We start from the raw sequence: 15430 nt of genomic DNA, 5'->3' as shown, positions 1-15430 counted from the left end.
TTTGTCTGAAAAGATTCCAAAATTGTAACCTGTATAATTAAGCCATTGTTGCCTTAAAAAAAAATGCTATAACTGGTCCCCAAAGGTTGACATTTAGGCCAGGCTGTCTGAAGGTCCCTGGGGGCTGTCAGGTTTAATCCCCCTCCCAAAACCCTCTCAGCAGTTTGTGCTTCTGGGCTTGCCTTGCAAGCCTTCCTTATGCTTTAATTATGCACAGAGGCCTGTGGTGTCACTGTGCTGCAGCAACTAGCCAAACAGACAGTTACAATTACAATTACGCTTTCTTCACGTTGACCAGGATCGTGACATTTATTTATTTATTTATTTAATTTGTATACCGCCCTTCTCCCGAAGGACTCAGGGCGGTGAACAGGGCAATACATAATAAAAACAAGATACAAAAATTAAAAATTATTAAAAGTAATTAAACAACGATGCCCGTAATATGGCTTGTTTTGTGAGGCAAGTTGTGTTTTTTTTTTAATTTTTATTTTTATTACATTTATATCCCGCGCTTCTCCGAAGACTCAGGGCGGCTTACAAGCTTAGCAGTAGCTGTGTTTCTTAGGACTATGAAAAGATTAAAAAGCGATCGTGGCCGAAATTTTTGCAAGCCATGCCGCACTCTTGGTATGGCTTGCAAAAAGAAAGAAGAAGCTGCTTCAGCTGACAACAGCCGGGCAAACCACAAGGCAACAGAGAAGGGCAGGGAGGGCAGGGAGCCCCAGTGAAGTTATAACCGAACTCGGCCTTCTTGCTTCTTTTTTCTATTAATTTTTCCATTTTTTAAAGAGACTTGTATGTTACATGTTTTTCTGCGTTAAGATTTTCTTTTTCCTTAATGCGTAGTTTGGTCTGATGTAACTGAATTGTATTTTTTAAGTTTGATTTCTCTGTTTGTTTATACAATTTACAGACCACTCAGCTACAAAGATATTGGATCACTACAGCACACAAGTAAAATAAAGGGGGGAAACTAATCTTCAAACCTCACTTTATTTGTATATTTATGAAAACCAGCATGGTTACATTTTTAAAAAAAGGGTAATAAGGTACCTTCTTTAAAAAAAACAACAAAAGCCTGTCTAAAACTAATCTTCAAACCTCACTTTATTTGTATATGTATGAAAACCAGTACGGTTACATTTTTTAAAAAGGGTAATAAGGTACCTTCTTTAAAAAACAAAACAAAAGCCTGTCTAAAGTTATTGTGATTTATGCAAATATACTCTTGCAAAGGTGCCCCCCCCCCCAAACCTGGGAAGAACAGCTGAAAAATATTGTTCCCTTGTTCTGACTAAATAGCTTGGAATAGACAGGGTGGCTTTCTTGGATTCTCAGTCTTAAATGGAAAAGAGCCTTGCTCCCAATGCCGCCTGTAGATCCTGAAACAACTAAGAGGACGTTGTAATTGCTGCAACAGGATGAGAGGTTTTTGGCAAGCTGCTTCTCCCTAGCACAAGGGTCTTCAAACTTGGCCCTTTTATGACTTGTGGACTTCAACTCCCAGAATTCCGCAGCCAGGCATGCTGGCTGAGGAATTCTGGGAGTTGAAGTCCACAAGTCATAAAAGGGCCAAGTTTGAAGACCCCCTACATGCTGGCTGAGGAATTCTGGGAGTTGAAGTTCACAAGTCATAAAAGGGCCAAGTTTGAAGACCCCCTACACGCTGGCTGAGGAATTCTGGGAGTTGAAGTCCACAAGTCATAAAAGGGCCAAGTTTGAAGACCCCCTACACGCTGGCTGAGGAATTCTGGGAGTTGAAGTCCACAAGTCATCAAAGGGCCAAGTTTGAAGACCCTCTACACGCTGGCTGAGGAATTCAGGAAGACCCCTGCCCTAGCACTTTAGATAACCTGAATTCCTACCTAGATATTTTCCAAAAGGAGTCTTGCTATGGGCTCACTCTGTTTGTGTGAAGGCGCCAAATGTAAATCCTTCAGAAAGGTTGTGGCTTGTTTGGTGGAGAAATTGTGCTTGCAAACAGGTATTCGGGACTCCAAGAAGAAACAGTCATGCAGAAAGGTATTTTTGTAATCTTATGAGAAGAAAGTTGGCTGTTCTTACTTCCTGCAGATAAATGATTAACATAGAGGTGATCAACATAGGCCTAGTTATGCAGCCTGACGGCTTAGCTTTAGGTGTGAAATCATAGTTAATATTGGCATATCTATTTTTTCTTTATCTTTAAGGGGTTTCAGTCATCTAACCATCAGAATGTTAATAATCGCCAGCAAACAGTTTAGAAATACTGCTGTATCCAAATGATATAATGTATGGGGTGATTGTTACGTGTGACAAACAGAACAGTAAAACAATATAAAGAGAAAAAAACATTGCAAATAATAGTGGGATAGAACTGAAGTAATCTACAGGTGAGAGAGAGCACCACGTTCCATTTTTTTGGGCATTAACTAGCTGCCCAGCACCCACTGGCAGAGTACCAGACCTCGAAACAGGGCTGGGGTGAAAAACTCTAGACAGAAAGACAAGATGCCACTCAGCCAGAGGTTGACCACCCTTTGCTGGGCATATTTAGGCAGAGGCTGGGCAGCAATCTGGGGAGAATGCCTTTGATGTGGTTCATGCCTGAACAGAGGATTGGACTTCAGGGCCTCAGTAGCGCCTTACCAGGACGTTGGCATTCTCTTATTTGTCGTTCTGTCTCTCTTCTTCCCCCCCCCCTCCGCCACGGCCTTTTTTTGGGGCGGAAGGGAAGTTCTGGAAAAAAAATGAAATGGCTTGTAATATTTCCTTTTACGTGAAATTGTTACGGCACTGCTTTAGACATAAATATGTCTATACTTGCCTTGGCATCGGAAACCAGTTTTTAGAAGTCTGTGAAAACGATAGCAAGCTGTTTTTTTTTAAATGAAACTGCTGAAAGTGATAGTGTTTCGAATTCAGTTAATGCCTCATGTCTCTCAGCGTTGGTATTCTGAGCTTCCTTCCCCTTCATTTGTCAGCTTACTTCCTGTCCGTTTGGCACAGTGGGGAACAAAACTAAAAATATATAACTTTACAGTGTTCATGGTTTCTTCCCCCCCCCCCTTGATAACATTTTGCCTGTCTGTTTCTTCAGAAAGGCAAAAAGGGAAGCGTTCTTTTGCTTACAATTCATTTTCTTATTAATTTTATCAGCAGATTTATAAATTTTGCTGAATTAAACTGACCTTTTTAAGTTTAAACAAGCCTAGTTATTTTATAAAGTGAGTTTTAAAAAACAAAGACATGCAATTTAAGTTCACCCACCCACCCACCCATTTTTCATTTCCTTCCAGAAAAATGGCTTCTGCATTTAAACAAACAGAAATAAAAAGGTAATGCAAGTCAGAAATTAGCCTTTGTGTGACAGTAAGCTGTTACTTCAGTTTATCTTCCCAAGGTATTGAATATGTAAATATGAGAGGAAATACGGATCAATACCTTGGGAAGATATTCAGTGTTAAATACCCATCCGAGTTTGCTGAGGAGGGTGCTGCAAGAGTTATTAGTTCAGGTGGGTTTCATTTTGATAGGCAGGCAACTATTTTCTCCGACAGCAGCTCAAGTTGATTAAAACAAGAAATGAAAGCAAGGGACCTGGAGGGAAAAACAAGAAAAAAAGAAAGAAATGTTTCCAAGCTCAGAAGAAAAGGGCAAATGAAATGCTGGTATTTATATACAGGTAGTCCTCAACTTACGACCACAACTGAGCCCAAAATTTATGTTGTTAAATGAGTAAATTGTTGGGGGAGTTTTGCCCCATTGTACAACTTTTCCTGCCACATTTGTTAAGTGAATCATCGCAGTTCGTAAGTTAGCAACCTGGTTGTTAAGTGAATCTGGCTTCCCCATTGCCTTTGTTTGTCAGAAGGTTGCAGAAGGTGATCACGTACCACCCCATGATACTGCAACTGTCATAAACATGAACCAGCTGTCAAGTATCCAGAGGTCAATCATGTGACCATGGGGACGCTGCAAAGGTCGTTCAGTGTGAAATACGTTTATAAGTCACTTGCTTCTGTACTGTTGTAACTTTGAACGGTCACCCAACAAACTGTTGTAAGTTGAGGACTACCTGTGCATCCAGACTGGGCTGCCCTTCACTTTCTGATTGAGAGGGCTCAGAGGTGGGTGAAGCCGGGGCAGGGAGGGGCACCCTTCACTGCAGACCTAGACAAACCTGCAGCAGACGTCTTCATTTGGCAAAGGGAGCAGCAACCCTCCACGTCTGACCCTGTGGCACTCGGCTCCATGCCAGGATATTTCTTTAAAGTTGGCGTGGTCACGTGCCAGCATGGCTTCTTGGAACAGGGGTGGTGGGACCCTCTGGCTCAAAAGCCATTGTCAGCATTTGCAAAGCCTGTCTGCGGGAGTGAGTCGTAGCCCCCTCGGGGGTCTGTGCTGACTCTTATCCCATCCCATCCAATGCCAACTTTTCAGAAGAAAACCACGGCCGTGTGGGCATTTGGGGGCATTACCTTATGGGAGGAAGACTTAATTTAAGCAAAAATTGATTTAGATCGTGGCTTAAAAAGCCCTGCTCAGGAAAACTCAAATGTTAATGATTTAAGTCACTGTCGGAAGGATTCTATTTAATCATCTACTTGGTAAAAGAAAGTATTCTTGCCTGATACAACCTGAATGCATAATTATTTTTCTGAGATTGATGTAGATTTCAATTTCAGAAGGTAGGTGTGCACATTATGCAGCAATTGTTAGCCCAGATGTTTTGAGGTGATACTAGAATAATTTTATTTGGTACCAAAGCAGAGACATGCTTGGCATATTATTAGGCAGCAAACTGGCTCTTGTAGTGATAGGGAGACTATCACTTTAATCACTAAAGAGGCTTTTATGTGTAGCAATAAGCTTATCTGTTTTGACAAGCCTTTCCTCAACAAATAACCAAACCATTATTTAAGCAACACAGAAGCATTTCTCTTCTGAAGCGTGGCTATGCATGAACTGAAAAAAAATGAAGAGTACGTTACAGTATAATCAGCACGTGAAAACATACACGAAGTATTTGGCATCTGTGGTAGGTGTGCAGTTTGACTGTTCTTATTCTGCATCGTAGAGTTCTTTTACTTTAGGTAAACGTAAAGGTTCCCCCGCACGTGCGTGCTAGTCGTTTCCGACTCTAGGGGCCGGTGCTCATCTCCGTTTCAAAGCCGAAGAGCCAGCGCTTGTCCGAGGACGTCTCCGTGGTCATGTGGCCGGCATGACTAGACGCCAAAGGCGCACGGAACGCTGTTACCTTCCCACCGGAGCAGTCCCTATTTTTCTACTTGCATTTTTACGTGCTTTCGAACTGCTAGGTTGGCAGAAGCTGGGACAAGTAACAGGTGCTCGCTCTGCTACGCAGCACTCGGGATTCGACCCGCCAAACTGCCGACCTTCTTTTACTTTAATTTTCCTTTAGATTTACATAAATTCGAGAATTTATGAGTCCAGTGGAAAAGAAAACATTACTCTTTGCATCTTCGGAAGAGACAACTGCTGTTGGGAGCTGGATTATTCTTTCAGTAGTAGATGGCAAACGCAAGCGCTTTAAGTGGCAGGAACTTCATGAAAAGAATCCCAGAAGGGGATCCTTTACAATCTGCTGCGGTGAAAGTGTTCTGTTCAATATTTAACGATGGACATTCGGTCTTAGCTTCTCCCAGGCTGCCGGAAGAATTTCTGCTTGCTCTTTTCCCCGCCCTTTTCATTTATAGAAATGTCGCTTGGACCTACTCTATCCTCAGATCCTGTACTCATTGAGAATTGGCGTTTTGTTTTTCGAGAGTGGGGTAAAAAGGCTTGGACTCTCCGTGCTGTGCTGGTTCATCCACCCGCAAGAGGATAAATCAGCTCCGTTAAGGATATCCATAGAGTGCATGTAGACATTAGGATTACAATTTGTTACATTCTGGCGCTTATTCTGGCACCTGGGTACATTATCCCCACAATGCTTTAAGACAGGGGTCTTCAAACTTGGCCCTTTTATGACTTGTGGACTTCAACTCCCAGAATTCCTCAGCCAGCTGGCTGAGGAATTCTGGGAGTTGAAGTCCACAAGTCATAAAAGGGCCAAGTTTGAAGACCCCTGCTTTAAGAAAACGGTAAAACCCAATTCAAATAATTGAAATTGGAGTTATTGATATGCTTTAAAACAAATCAGCTCCTTTCCATTTTTCTCATGTCCTTGGGACTGAATTTTAAGGTAATTTCAGTTATTCCTCTTGGTAAATTTAGTCATGAATAATTACTGCCTCTTTTCTAAGGCTACATACATACCATGAAGGAAGGGACAAGGAGTGCATTTTATTTCGGTTGTCTTTTTAACTGATTTCACCAAATACTTTCCGGTGACATCTTAAAAACTAATGGGATTATGGTGACAGAAGTATTTGAGAACTACTCAGAATAATCCTTGATGAAGATAAAAACTCATTCCTTAGGGCTTATGGACACAATGCGTTGTTCTTTAGATCCTGCAAGACTCTTGTTCTTTTGCTGCATCAGATGGTCAGGCTTTTTTTTAGAGAACTTAATCATAAGTATTTAAAAAAAAAACTAAAAAACTTCAATAGTTTGCAAATTTCATTGATCCTTCACTTTCTGGAGGATCCTGAAAGGAAGTAACAGCTGTTCCTTAATATTGGAAGGTAAAGTTGTCTTTAAGCTGAATTAGACTTATGCGGCAATAAAGAAGGTACTGACTATTGCCTTTTTCCCCCGAGTGTTCTGTTTTCAAATCAAGAATGTTCAGTCCTTCCTTCCTTCCTTCCTTCCTTCCTTCCTTCCTTCCTTCCTTCCTTCCTTGTCTACCCGCTGCTTAGCCTCTTTTAGGGTTGGCTAGGCGCCTAGAGTTGGAAACGACTAGCACTCATGTGCAGGGGAACCTTTACCTTTACCTTTAGGCGCTACTATCTGTTGCAGCCCTAATAGGCCAGGATAGAGAATAACCTGATCCGCTTTCTCTTTTCATTGGTAGAGCTGCTGGTCTATTACGGATAGTTTTTCAGCAGCACATCTGATTTAAGCGAACAAAGACATGCAACTTTGGGTAACCTTTTCAGTTGATCTGGTTTGATAGTGAGGCAAAAAATACTTGTACTCTTTGGAAGGTGTTCCTGGATATCTGTTGTAATGTCTTTTCAAGATTTAAAATCCCTCTTAACTACAACTTTTCTGTCCTCTAGATCAGTGTTTCCCAACCTTAGGAACTTGAAGATGCGTGGACTTCAACTCCCAGAATTCCCCAGCCAGCTATGCTGGCTGGGGAATTCTGGGAGTTGAAGTCCACGCATCTTCAAGTTCCTAAGGTTGGGAAACGCTGCTCTAGATCTCCCTATCTCCTTTGGTGCCACTGGGCCTTTAATCAAAAAGGGAGGAGGTTTCTTCCCAGCCCTTTATGGTGTAGCACTGGGATACATCGGGGGCAGTGCTTTGCCGAGATGGGATCTGCCTATCCGGTACACTCATTTAAGGAGGGGCTGTTGTGCGCTTCTCTTGTGAGGTTCATGAAGCATGGATTGGGCCAGGGCTTTTCAACCTTTTCACCCATTGCACCACTTTTAGGATATGGCAACATCCGAGTACCACCAGTCACCTAGCAAGGGGTCAAAAACGTGATGACCAAAAAAAAGGGAAACAAGTGATGAAGTACAGGTAGTCCTCGACTTACAACAGTTCGCTTAGTGACTGTTCAAAGTTACAATGGCACTGAAAAAAGTGCCCCCCCCAAGCCACAGCAGAGCAAGACACCTGCCTGCCTGCCTGGCGGCGCTCTTCTTCCTGTCCGAGGTTTTCACTGTTGTGAGCATTTCTGTTGAGGATTGGCAGCGGGGGTGGGGTGGGGGGGTGTTTGGTTTTTAAACACCCCCCCCTGGTCTGCTGGGTGGTTGCAGCAGGTTTTGGTCACTTCACATGACCCTGGGACACTGTGACCGTCATAAATATGAATCAGTTGCCAAGCATCTGAATGTAAATCACAAGACCCTGGAGATGCTGCAACATTCCAGCTGATTGGCGCTTCTTCTGGGCTCAGCAGAAGTGCCAGGATCAGCGCCGAGCTCCAGATGGATCCTGGCGCTGATCCTGGTGCTTCCGCTGAGCCCTGACAGCCCTGCAGCTCCAGCCGTCTCTCGCTGAAGCTTGTGCGGTGCTGCCACCGGTTCAGCTCATTCCCCTCCCCCGCTACCACTTTTCTAGGATGGTCGCATACCACCTGCCAGGTGCCAATGTACCACAGGTGGTACCCGTACCACTGGTTGAAAAGCCCTGGATTAGGCCAGCAGTCCTAATTTTAAGGTAAGTGGCCTCCAATTTCCACAGTTCCCAGATAGCATGTTGTGGAATTATGTGAGTTGAAGGCCACACTTGTTAAAGTTGCTGAGAGATATTTCAATAAATACAGCAAAGGAAGCTATTGGCCTTTAGATTACGGGAATGGCACTATTGATATAGTAGAGGATTCTTAAGTAGGGTTTCCTACCTGAGCAGGGGGTTGGAGTAGATGACCTCCAATGTACCTTCCAACTTATTATTATTATTGCGATACTTGTTGCTAATATTTATTTATTTATTTGCTGCCTATCTCACCATGATCCACTCTGGGTGAATTACAGTGTTCAAAAGAATAAAATTATACAAAAACATGTACATAATAAGAATAAAACACTATAAAATGGAACTTACCAACTATAACTAAAAGATGGGGAGAGAGGATGAGCAGGGGTGTAGGTGGGATTTGTTGTTAATCTATCAACCATTTCCAGGGTGACGCCCCACGCCCGAATTTTGGACAGTGTTTCACCCTGCCCAGATTAGCTAGGATTAGAGTGGGCTATAAATATTGTAAAATAAATGAAATTAAATATTTTATTCTCTGCAGGATATCAGCTCAGCTGTAGCAACTTCTTTTTCTTTTAAGAGATGAAATGCATTTAGCTTGCATGGTTTGCACCAAGTGTTGCTTTTCTAAGTATATGGAAGGAGATACCACCACCTTTAACCATTTTAGAAAGTCCTGAAGCCTATTATTACAGCCTACTAAAAAGTGAACTAAATTACTAGCCTTGGATACTCTGGAAGTGTTGGCAATTTCAGGAAGCAGATTGACTGTTCTGGAGACCTCCTTCATAGGTCATCCTTATGAACAGAAGCCAATTTTTATTGCAGTTCAAGGTGGCTACAGCAGTACTGCCAGATTTAGAGTTCAGTACTTTTCATTCTTGTTATCTAGGACATCTTTTTCCTAGACTGCTGTTGGAAGCCAGTTTGGTCTACAGTTCAAAATGTAGGCTAATTTAGAATTAAAGCAGCCTGTAAGTAAGATAAGGTAAGATAAGATAACTGTTATTGTCATTTTTTTTTACTGTGAGCACACTGGCACACACTAAAAATGAAATTTTGTTGCCTGCTCAACCCCATACCCATATATACACACACATATACACACTACACACAGAGAGACACAGACATCCCCCCCACTGTCCATTTTGAATACATAACGGAAAGAAGAAACTTGAGTTCACAAGGATGATACTGTATGGTACAAAGCTGTGACTGAATCTAGAGGTTCTGCTTTGGATACCCCGAAGCCCCCTCCTCCCAGAAGATAACAAGGAAAACAAGTCATGGAGAGGATGTGTAGCATCCCAGCCAATCCTGCGGACCTTGCTCGAGCATGGCTTATATGCCGGGTCCTGGATAGAAGGAAGTGGACTGCCCATAATCTTTTCTGCCGTCCTCACCACTCTCTGCACAGCCTTCCTGTCTGAAACAGTAAGACCGCCAAACCGCAGAGTAATACAACACGACAGGATGCTTTCAATCATCCTTCTGCAGAGAGTGGTCAGGACAGGGGAAGGAAGATATGCTCTTCTCATGCGATGCAGAAAATGCAAGCGCTCCTGTGCCCGCTTGACCAGCGATTCGCTGTTGAGCGACCAAAGTAACCTGCTTGTTAGCTTAAGTTAGTATTAAGGTGACGTCCTAAAGGAAGAGTTCGTAATCTTCCGTGGAATCCAGATTGAATGGCATTCCTGGGTGGCTATAAATACTTGGTTGTCATGTTCTTTTTTTTTTTTTTGAAGTACAAATTTAGTAAGGCATTATCAGAACCCACGTAGAGTCATTTTTCTGACCAATTGTGCATGGACAAGTTAGTAAGGCTAGTTAATTTCTAGGCGTTTGGTTGCCGAAGCTCCTAATTGCTACTGTGAGTGAGTACACGTTCTGAATATATTCCTCCATAACCTGCACTTAGACTTTGAAGAAATTGTGGGTAATTGATTTACTGTTACCTTAATTGTAAGCTTTTGCTAGATGAGCTTTAAAATTGTTGCCTAAATAGCATTCTGCTGATATAAAACCATAATGTTAGTTTTTGAAGAAAGGATAGGCTTGAACCCTTATTCACAAAGAGTGGGACGGAGGGACGTGCCCTGTGCCAGAAGAGAGAGAGATCCTTCAGTAGGTCTGTCAGAGTTTAGAACGGCACTTTCTTTTGCTCACAAACTACATTTAATAAGCGGTAGCCGAATAGTTTATGGAGAAGTGAACTCCTTTGCTTTTATAAATATCACATCCTGTTTGCTGGGATGTGGATCTTATTGAAAGACTATATAAAGCCCTCCCTAGTCTGGATTTAGAAAAGTAAAATGAAATATAACCTTGCATTTCTCTTTTCTCTAGAATTGTGGCCATTGTCTCGGGAGAGGTCATAGAGCAACTGTTATTAAAATGTTTAAATGAAAGGTGACACGATTAAACACAAGCCCGGATAGGACTCACATTTAAGTAGTTTTTGTCCTAGACTTATGTCTTGAATTGTGGTCATCCAAATGCTCTGTGGACAGAAAACGTTGTATGCTTTTCTGTTAAATACATTCAGTGAATGTATTTTAACATGGCTAATGCTTCGTCCTCCTCCTATTTTCCCCACCACAACAACCCTGTGAGGTGGGTTGGCCTGAAAGAGTAACTGGTTCAAAGTCATTCAGCTGACTTTTGTGTCCAGGGTGGGACTGGAACTTACCACCTTGCATTTTCTAGCCTGGTGCTCTAACCCAGGGGTAGGCAACCTCGGCTCTTTTATGACTCATGGACTTCAACTCCCAGAATTCCTGAGTCAGCTGACTCAGGAATTCTGGGAGTTGAAGTCCATGAGTCATAAAAGAGCCGAGGTTGCCTACCCCTGCTCTAACCATTAGACCAAACTGGCTCCCATGTGAACCTTCAAAGCCTGAAACATTCTGAATTGTTGCCCTGAAACCTTTGTAGGTAGTCCTTGACTTACAACAGTTCATTTAGTGACTGTTCAAAGTTACAACATCACTGGGGAAAAAATAACTTATGACTGTTTTTCACACTTAGAACCATGGTCATGCAAACAAAATTCAGACGCTTGGGAACTGGTTCATATTTATGACGGTCGCAGTGTCCCAGGGTCCCGTGGTCCCCTTTTGCGACCTTCTCACAAGCAAAGGCAATGGGAGAAACAGATTCACTTAACAGCCGTGTTACCAGCTTAAGAACTGCAGCAATTCACTTAACAACTGCGGCAACAAAGGTCGTAAAATGGGGCAAGTTCACTTAACTGTCTCACTTAGCAGCGTAAATTTTGGGCTCAGTTGTCATAAGTCAAGGACTAGCTGTATATCCTTAAACTGGTTTCCTTGAGACGTTTTGGATTGGATTCCAAATTGCTGACCATGCTGATTGGACATGGCCGGCAGTGGACTGTTCTATAGGAAACCTCCTGTGAAGAGAAATCCCAGGATCAGTGCAGACTCGAGAGTAACTGAGGAGAGAAGCCTGGTTGGTTGTGCCTTGTGGTCGCCTTAGGATGTGAGGCAGTTGTCTAGTCACAGGTGAACCACGAAAAGTCCCAGTCGGGGCAATAGGGTTCCCTGTGCTCAGTCGTTCAGTCCCTGGTCATCTCATGGCTGGTTTGTCGTAATGCGCTGCACATGGGGCTACCCTTCAAGAGCATTCGGAAGCTACAGCTGGTACACAGTGTGACTGCATGGGTAGTTTTGGGCCCTCCAAGAATGGCCTCTGTAACACCGTTGCTCCCCAAGCTGCATTGGGTTGCCAGTCTGCTTCCAGCTGCAATTCAAGGGTCAAGTTCCAACTGAGGATCAAGTCTCTAATGCAAAACTTTATTGAGTAAATCATTTTGGCACAAGTGTAAGGAAAACCAGCTCCGGTTTATTGGTGCCAAATTTCAGTATATTAAAAGCAACTAATATTAAAAGCAACTAATCTTTCTCCCCTCATCCCTTTGTCCAATTGGTCACATTGTGCAATAAGCCGTTGTACATTTGTCTTGAGAAAGTTTCCTCAGCTCTCAGGAACCAGTATTCAGGTGACCTTGGTTCCCATGGGCTGACAGTTCGCTATCCAAATTATGTGTTCCAGTCATCCCCCCTCCCCCTGAGTCTGTAGGCAAGCTGTGAAGTGAAAGATGGAGAAAACAGCAAAGGGGCTTTCAAAGCTTCACATCAAGGTGTTGGTGACCACCTTTAAACCCTGTCATGGCATTGGTCCAGGCTACTTGAGGGACCATCTCACCCCACTGGGATTGGCCTGTACCATTCCTGCTGGTAGAGGAGGCATGCTGCGGGTCCTGTCAGCCCAAGGGGTCCAGGAGGAGGGCCTTTTCTGCTGTGGCTCCTGCCCTCTGGAACATCTTGGCCCGCAACCCTATCCTGTCGCAAGGGCCTAAAGACATGGCTGTACCAGTCGGCTTGGTGACCCATTGGAGCTCGTTGATAACAGATCCCACCTCTCCCCCACTCCACTCCCGCCCTCCCTCATGTGTACTTTTTTTTTAATGTCTGATTTTAATTTTGTATATGTAACTGTAAGCCGCCCAGAGTTATCCTATAGTAAGGTGGGTGGATTCCTGAGCTAATAATTTGGCTGTGTATGCAACTCTCCTTCCTCAATACAATGATGCCCTTCAAAGGTTTCAACTGCAACTTCAGTTGCAGTCCTTGTCCCATGACCCACATTGGTAGGGAATTGATGGAGGTTGTAATCCGGCATTTTGGAGTGTCCTTTGCCCAGGAATGTGCCTAGTTGACCAAAGGGAAAAAATGTAGTTGATATAAGAAAAATGAAGGATATCAGGGGGCAAATGTAAGCAAATATACCGGTAGTTATACATTTTTAAACATAGTTAAAAATATTTCATGGTTAAAAATAACTCAGGGGAGTGAAGTGGTACCCCAGATAGACAAGGAATATGAATATAAGCCGATGGCACGTGAGAAAAACTTGTTCTGCATTACTTTGGGCTGGGCATGTGTATAGTCGCATGGGTAGGCAACCTTGGCTCTTTTTTTTTTGGAGTAGTACCATAAAATTATATATCAATGGAAAGATAATTTAATCAAGAATGTAATGCAACAAAGTTTGTTCAATTATCTGTTCTGTATTCTGTGAAATGCTACAGCCAAATAACCAGAAAAAGGAAGCATAACTTGCTTAGGTTAATATCAGGTAGCTTTCCTTCATCTGATTGTAGCCAATCAGCATGAGTGTTTAGAGAGCCAATCGGGTGTCATCTTGTTTGTTTGGGCAATGAGCCAATCAGATGATAGCGGGATCCAGTTATTGATGTCATGTATTGAAGCTGAGAGGAGGACATTTGTCTGTGTTATGTGATGGCTATCAAGTTGGTTGGGGTTTTTTGTGTGTGTGTTCTTTCATTTTGTGAGCTTGTAAAACCTAATAAAATTAAAGTAATGGTGCAAAGAGCTGACTGGTCGCCCAGAAAGCGATGTAAAATAGAATTACTAAGTGAACAAGGCTACAGTGATAAAGAAATTAGAAGAAAAATTGGTGGAAGCTTAACCAAAGGTGGCATTTCTACTGTACACTTTTCCCAAAAGGTTTCCACAATTTTGACCACTACTGTAGTTGTTGCCTTTGACTTGAAGCGAAGTCCTCGGTGGTAGCAATTGATTAGACAAGATAAAATGGCATTTAATCTGCGGGCTGCTCACCTTTGCAGAGCGGTTTGCAAGGTTAGTCTGATCGTGCACATTACTTTGAGACAATGGCCTTGGCCAGGGGTCGGCAACCTCGGCTCTTTTATGACTCGTGGACTTCAACTCCCAGAATTCCTGAGCCAGCCATGCTGGCTCAGGAATTCTGGGAGTTGAAGTCCACGAGTCATAAAAGAGCCGAGGTTGCCGACCCCTGGCCTTGGCTTATTTGTGGGGAAGGAAAGCAGGCTACCCTGACCTCTGAATTAATACATTTTTTTTCCCTTTTCTATTTCTAGCCGGATAATGAAATCTCATCTGACTGCAACCACGTAAGTGTGCTTTTTGAAAAAGATTTTGAAAAAAGATTTGGCGCATGTTGTTTCGCGAGCACTGAGCACATCTTGTTTTGACAAAAGGGGAGTTGATGGGATCCTGACTAACCCATCCAAATGGAAAAGGCTCGCCTTTCTTTACTTTTCTATGGCTGCCGAAGCAGGCAGCAAGTCAGAATTCTGTTTGTTGGGAAACGCTGGTTTGAAAGGCTTTGTGCTCGAAAGGCAAAACTTCCCTCTGCGTACAGTCAGTCAGTCGTTTTCCTTTAAGCTTCTGAGGGGAATGCAACCGAATAAATGTCCCTGAATTTAGCACTTAACTTAGTTTGTGCTCTAAAAAACAATTTCTGTTCAGTCAGCTCGTCGTTTAGTCATTTCTCCTTTTGCTGCCCTGATCTGTTGCTCCTCTGTGCAACCAGTTCACCTCTGGTTTCTGCTGCTCTGGGCTGGCTGCTTTTTGGAAAAGGTTCATATGAAAAACAGCAACAGCTCTCTTACAGGGTGCATATGCAAAGTGCTATTCTAGCACTGTTCCAATTGCATGCCGTCTTAATTACTCCTCTGGTGACTTCAGTGAACTTCAAAGAAAATGAGGTGGGTGGGTAACTGGCACGGCATTTGCACTGCACCCAGTTTCCTTGGATGGAAGACTAAAGCACAACAGGTGCGTGGACGCACACACAAACGGAGAGAAACGCACCCCTTTCAAGGGCAAGAGAAGGCTGCATTGTGTTGAAAGTAAGGTCTCAAGGGGATAGAGTAACAGTTCTCATACTGAGCTTTTGGGAGCAAGGGAAAGGAGAGCCAGCCTCTATCTAGCTGCATTATTAGTTGGTGTGAATTTTAATTAGTAGATTCACGTGTCCAGTACCCCCCCTCCTTGCCTCTGTTTTATCATTTGTATCAAATTGTTCCCCTAAAAGTTCTAGGCTAATTGCCATTTACTTGCCTTCAATGATTACTCAGTGGCTGGCAATAGTAAAACCTATTAAAGAAAGCACACCAACAAAAGGGAATGGATACCCCTCTCTCTCTCCCTCTCTCCCTCTCTCTCTCTCTCTCTCTCTCTCTCTCTCTCCCTCCCTCCCTCCCTCCCTCCCTCCCTCCCTCCCTCTCTCTCCC

The 15430-nt window shown here is 43.2% G+C and overlaps 1 protein-coding gene across 2 annotated transcripts in view; it reads left to right on the top strand.

Annotated features, from left to right (window-relative positions):
* Window positions 1-15430, top strand: part of GLG1 (golgi glycoprotein 1) — an 83965-nt gene that overhangs the window by 20803 nt on the left and 47732 nt on the right. For both annotated transcript variants that reach the window (XM_083370657.1, XM_083370658.1), the window contains exon 2: window positions 14273-14305. In XM_083370657.1, the coding sequence (XP_083226783.1) occupies window positions 14273-14305 (33 nt within the window). The remainder of the gene's footprint in view (window positions 1-14272; window positions 14306-15430) is intronic.

Source organism: Vipera ursinii, assembly GCF_947247035.1.
Source record: "Vipera ursinii genome assembly, chromosome: 10".
Classification (NCBI taxonomy): Eukaryota; Metazoa; Chordata; class Lepidosauria; order Squamata; family Viperidae; genus Vipera; species Vipera ursinii.
Note: the sequence above shows the minus strand (reverse complement) of the source record. Positions and strands in the feature narration are given on the sequence as shown.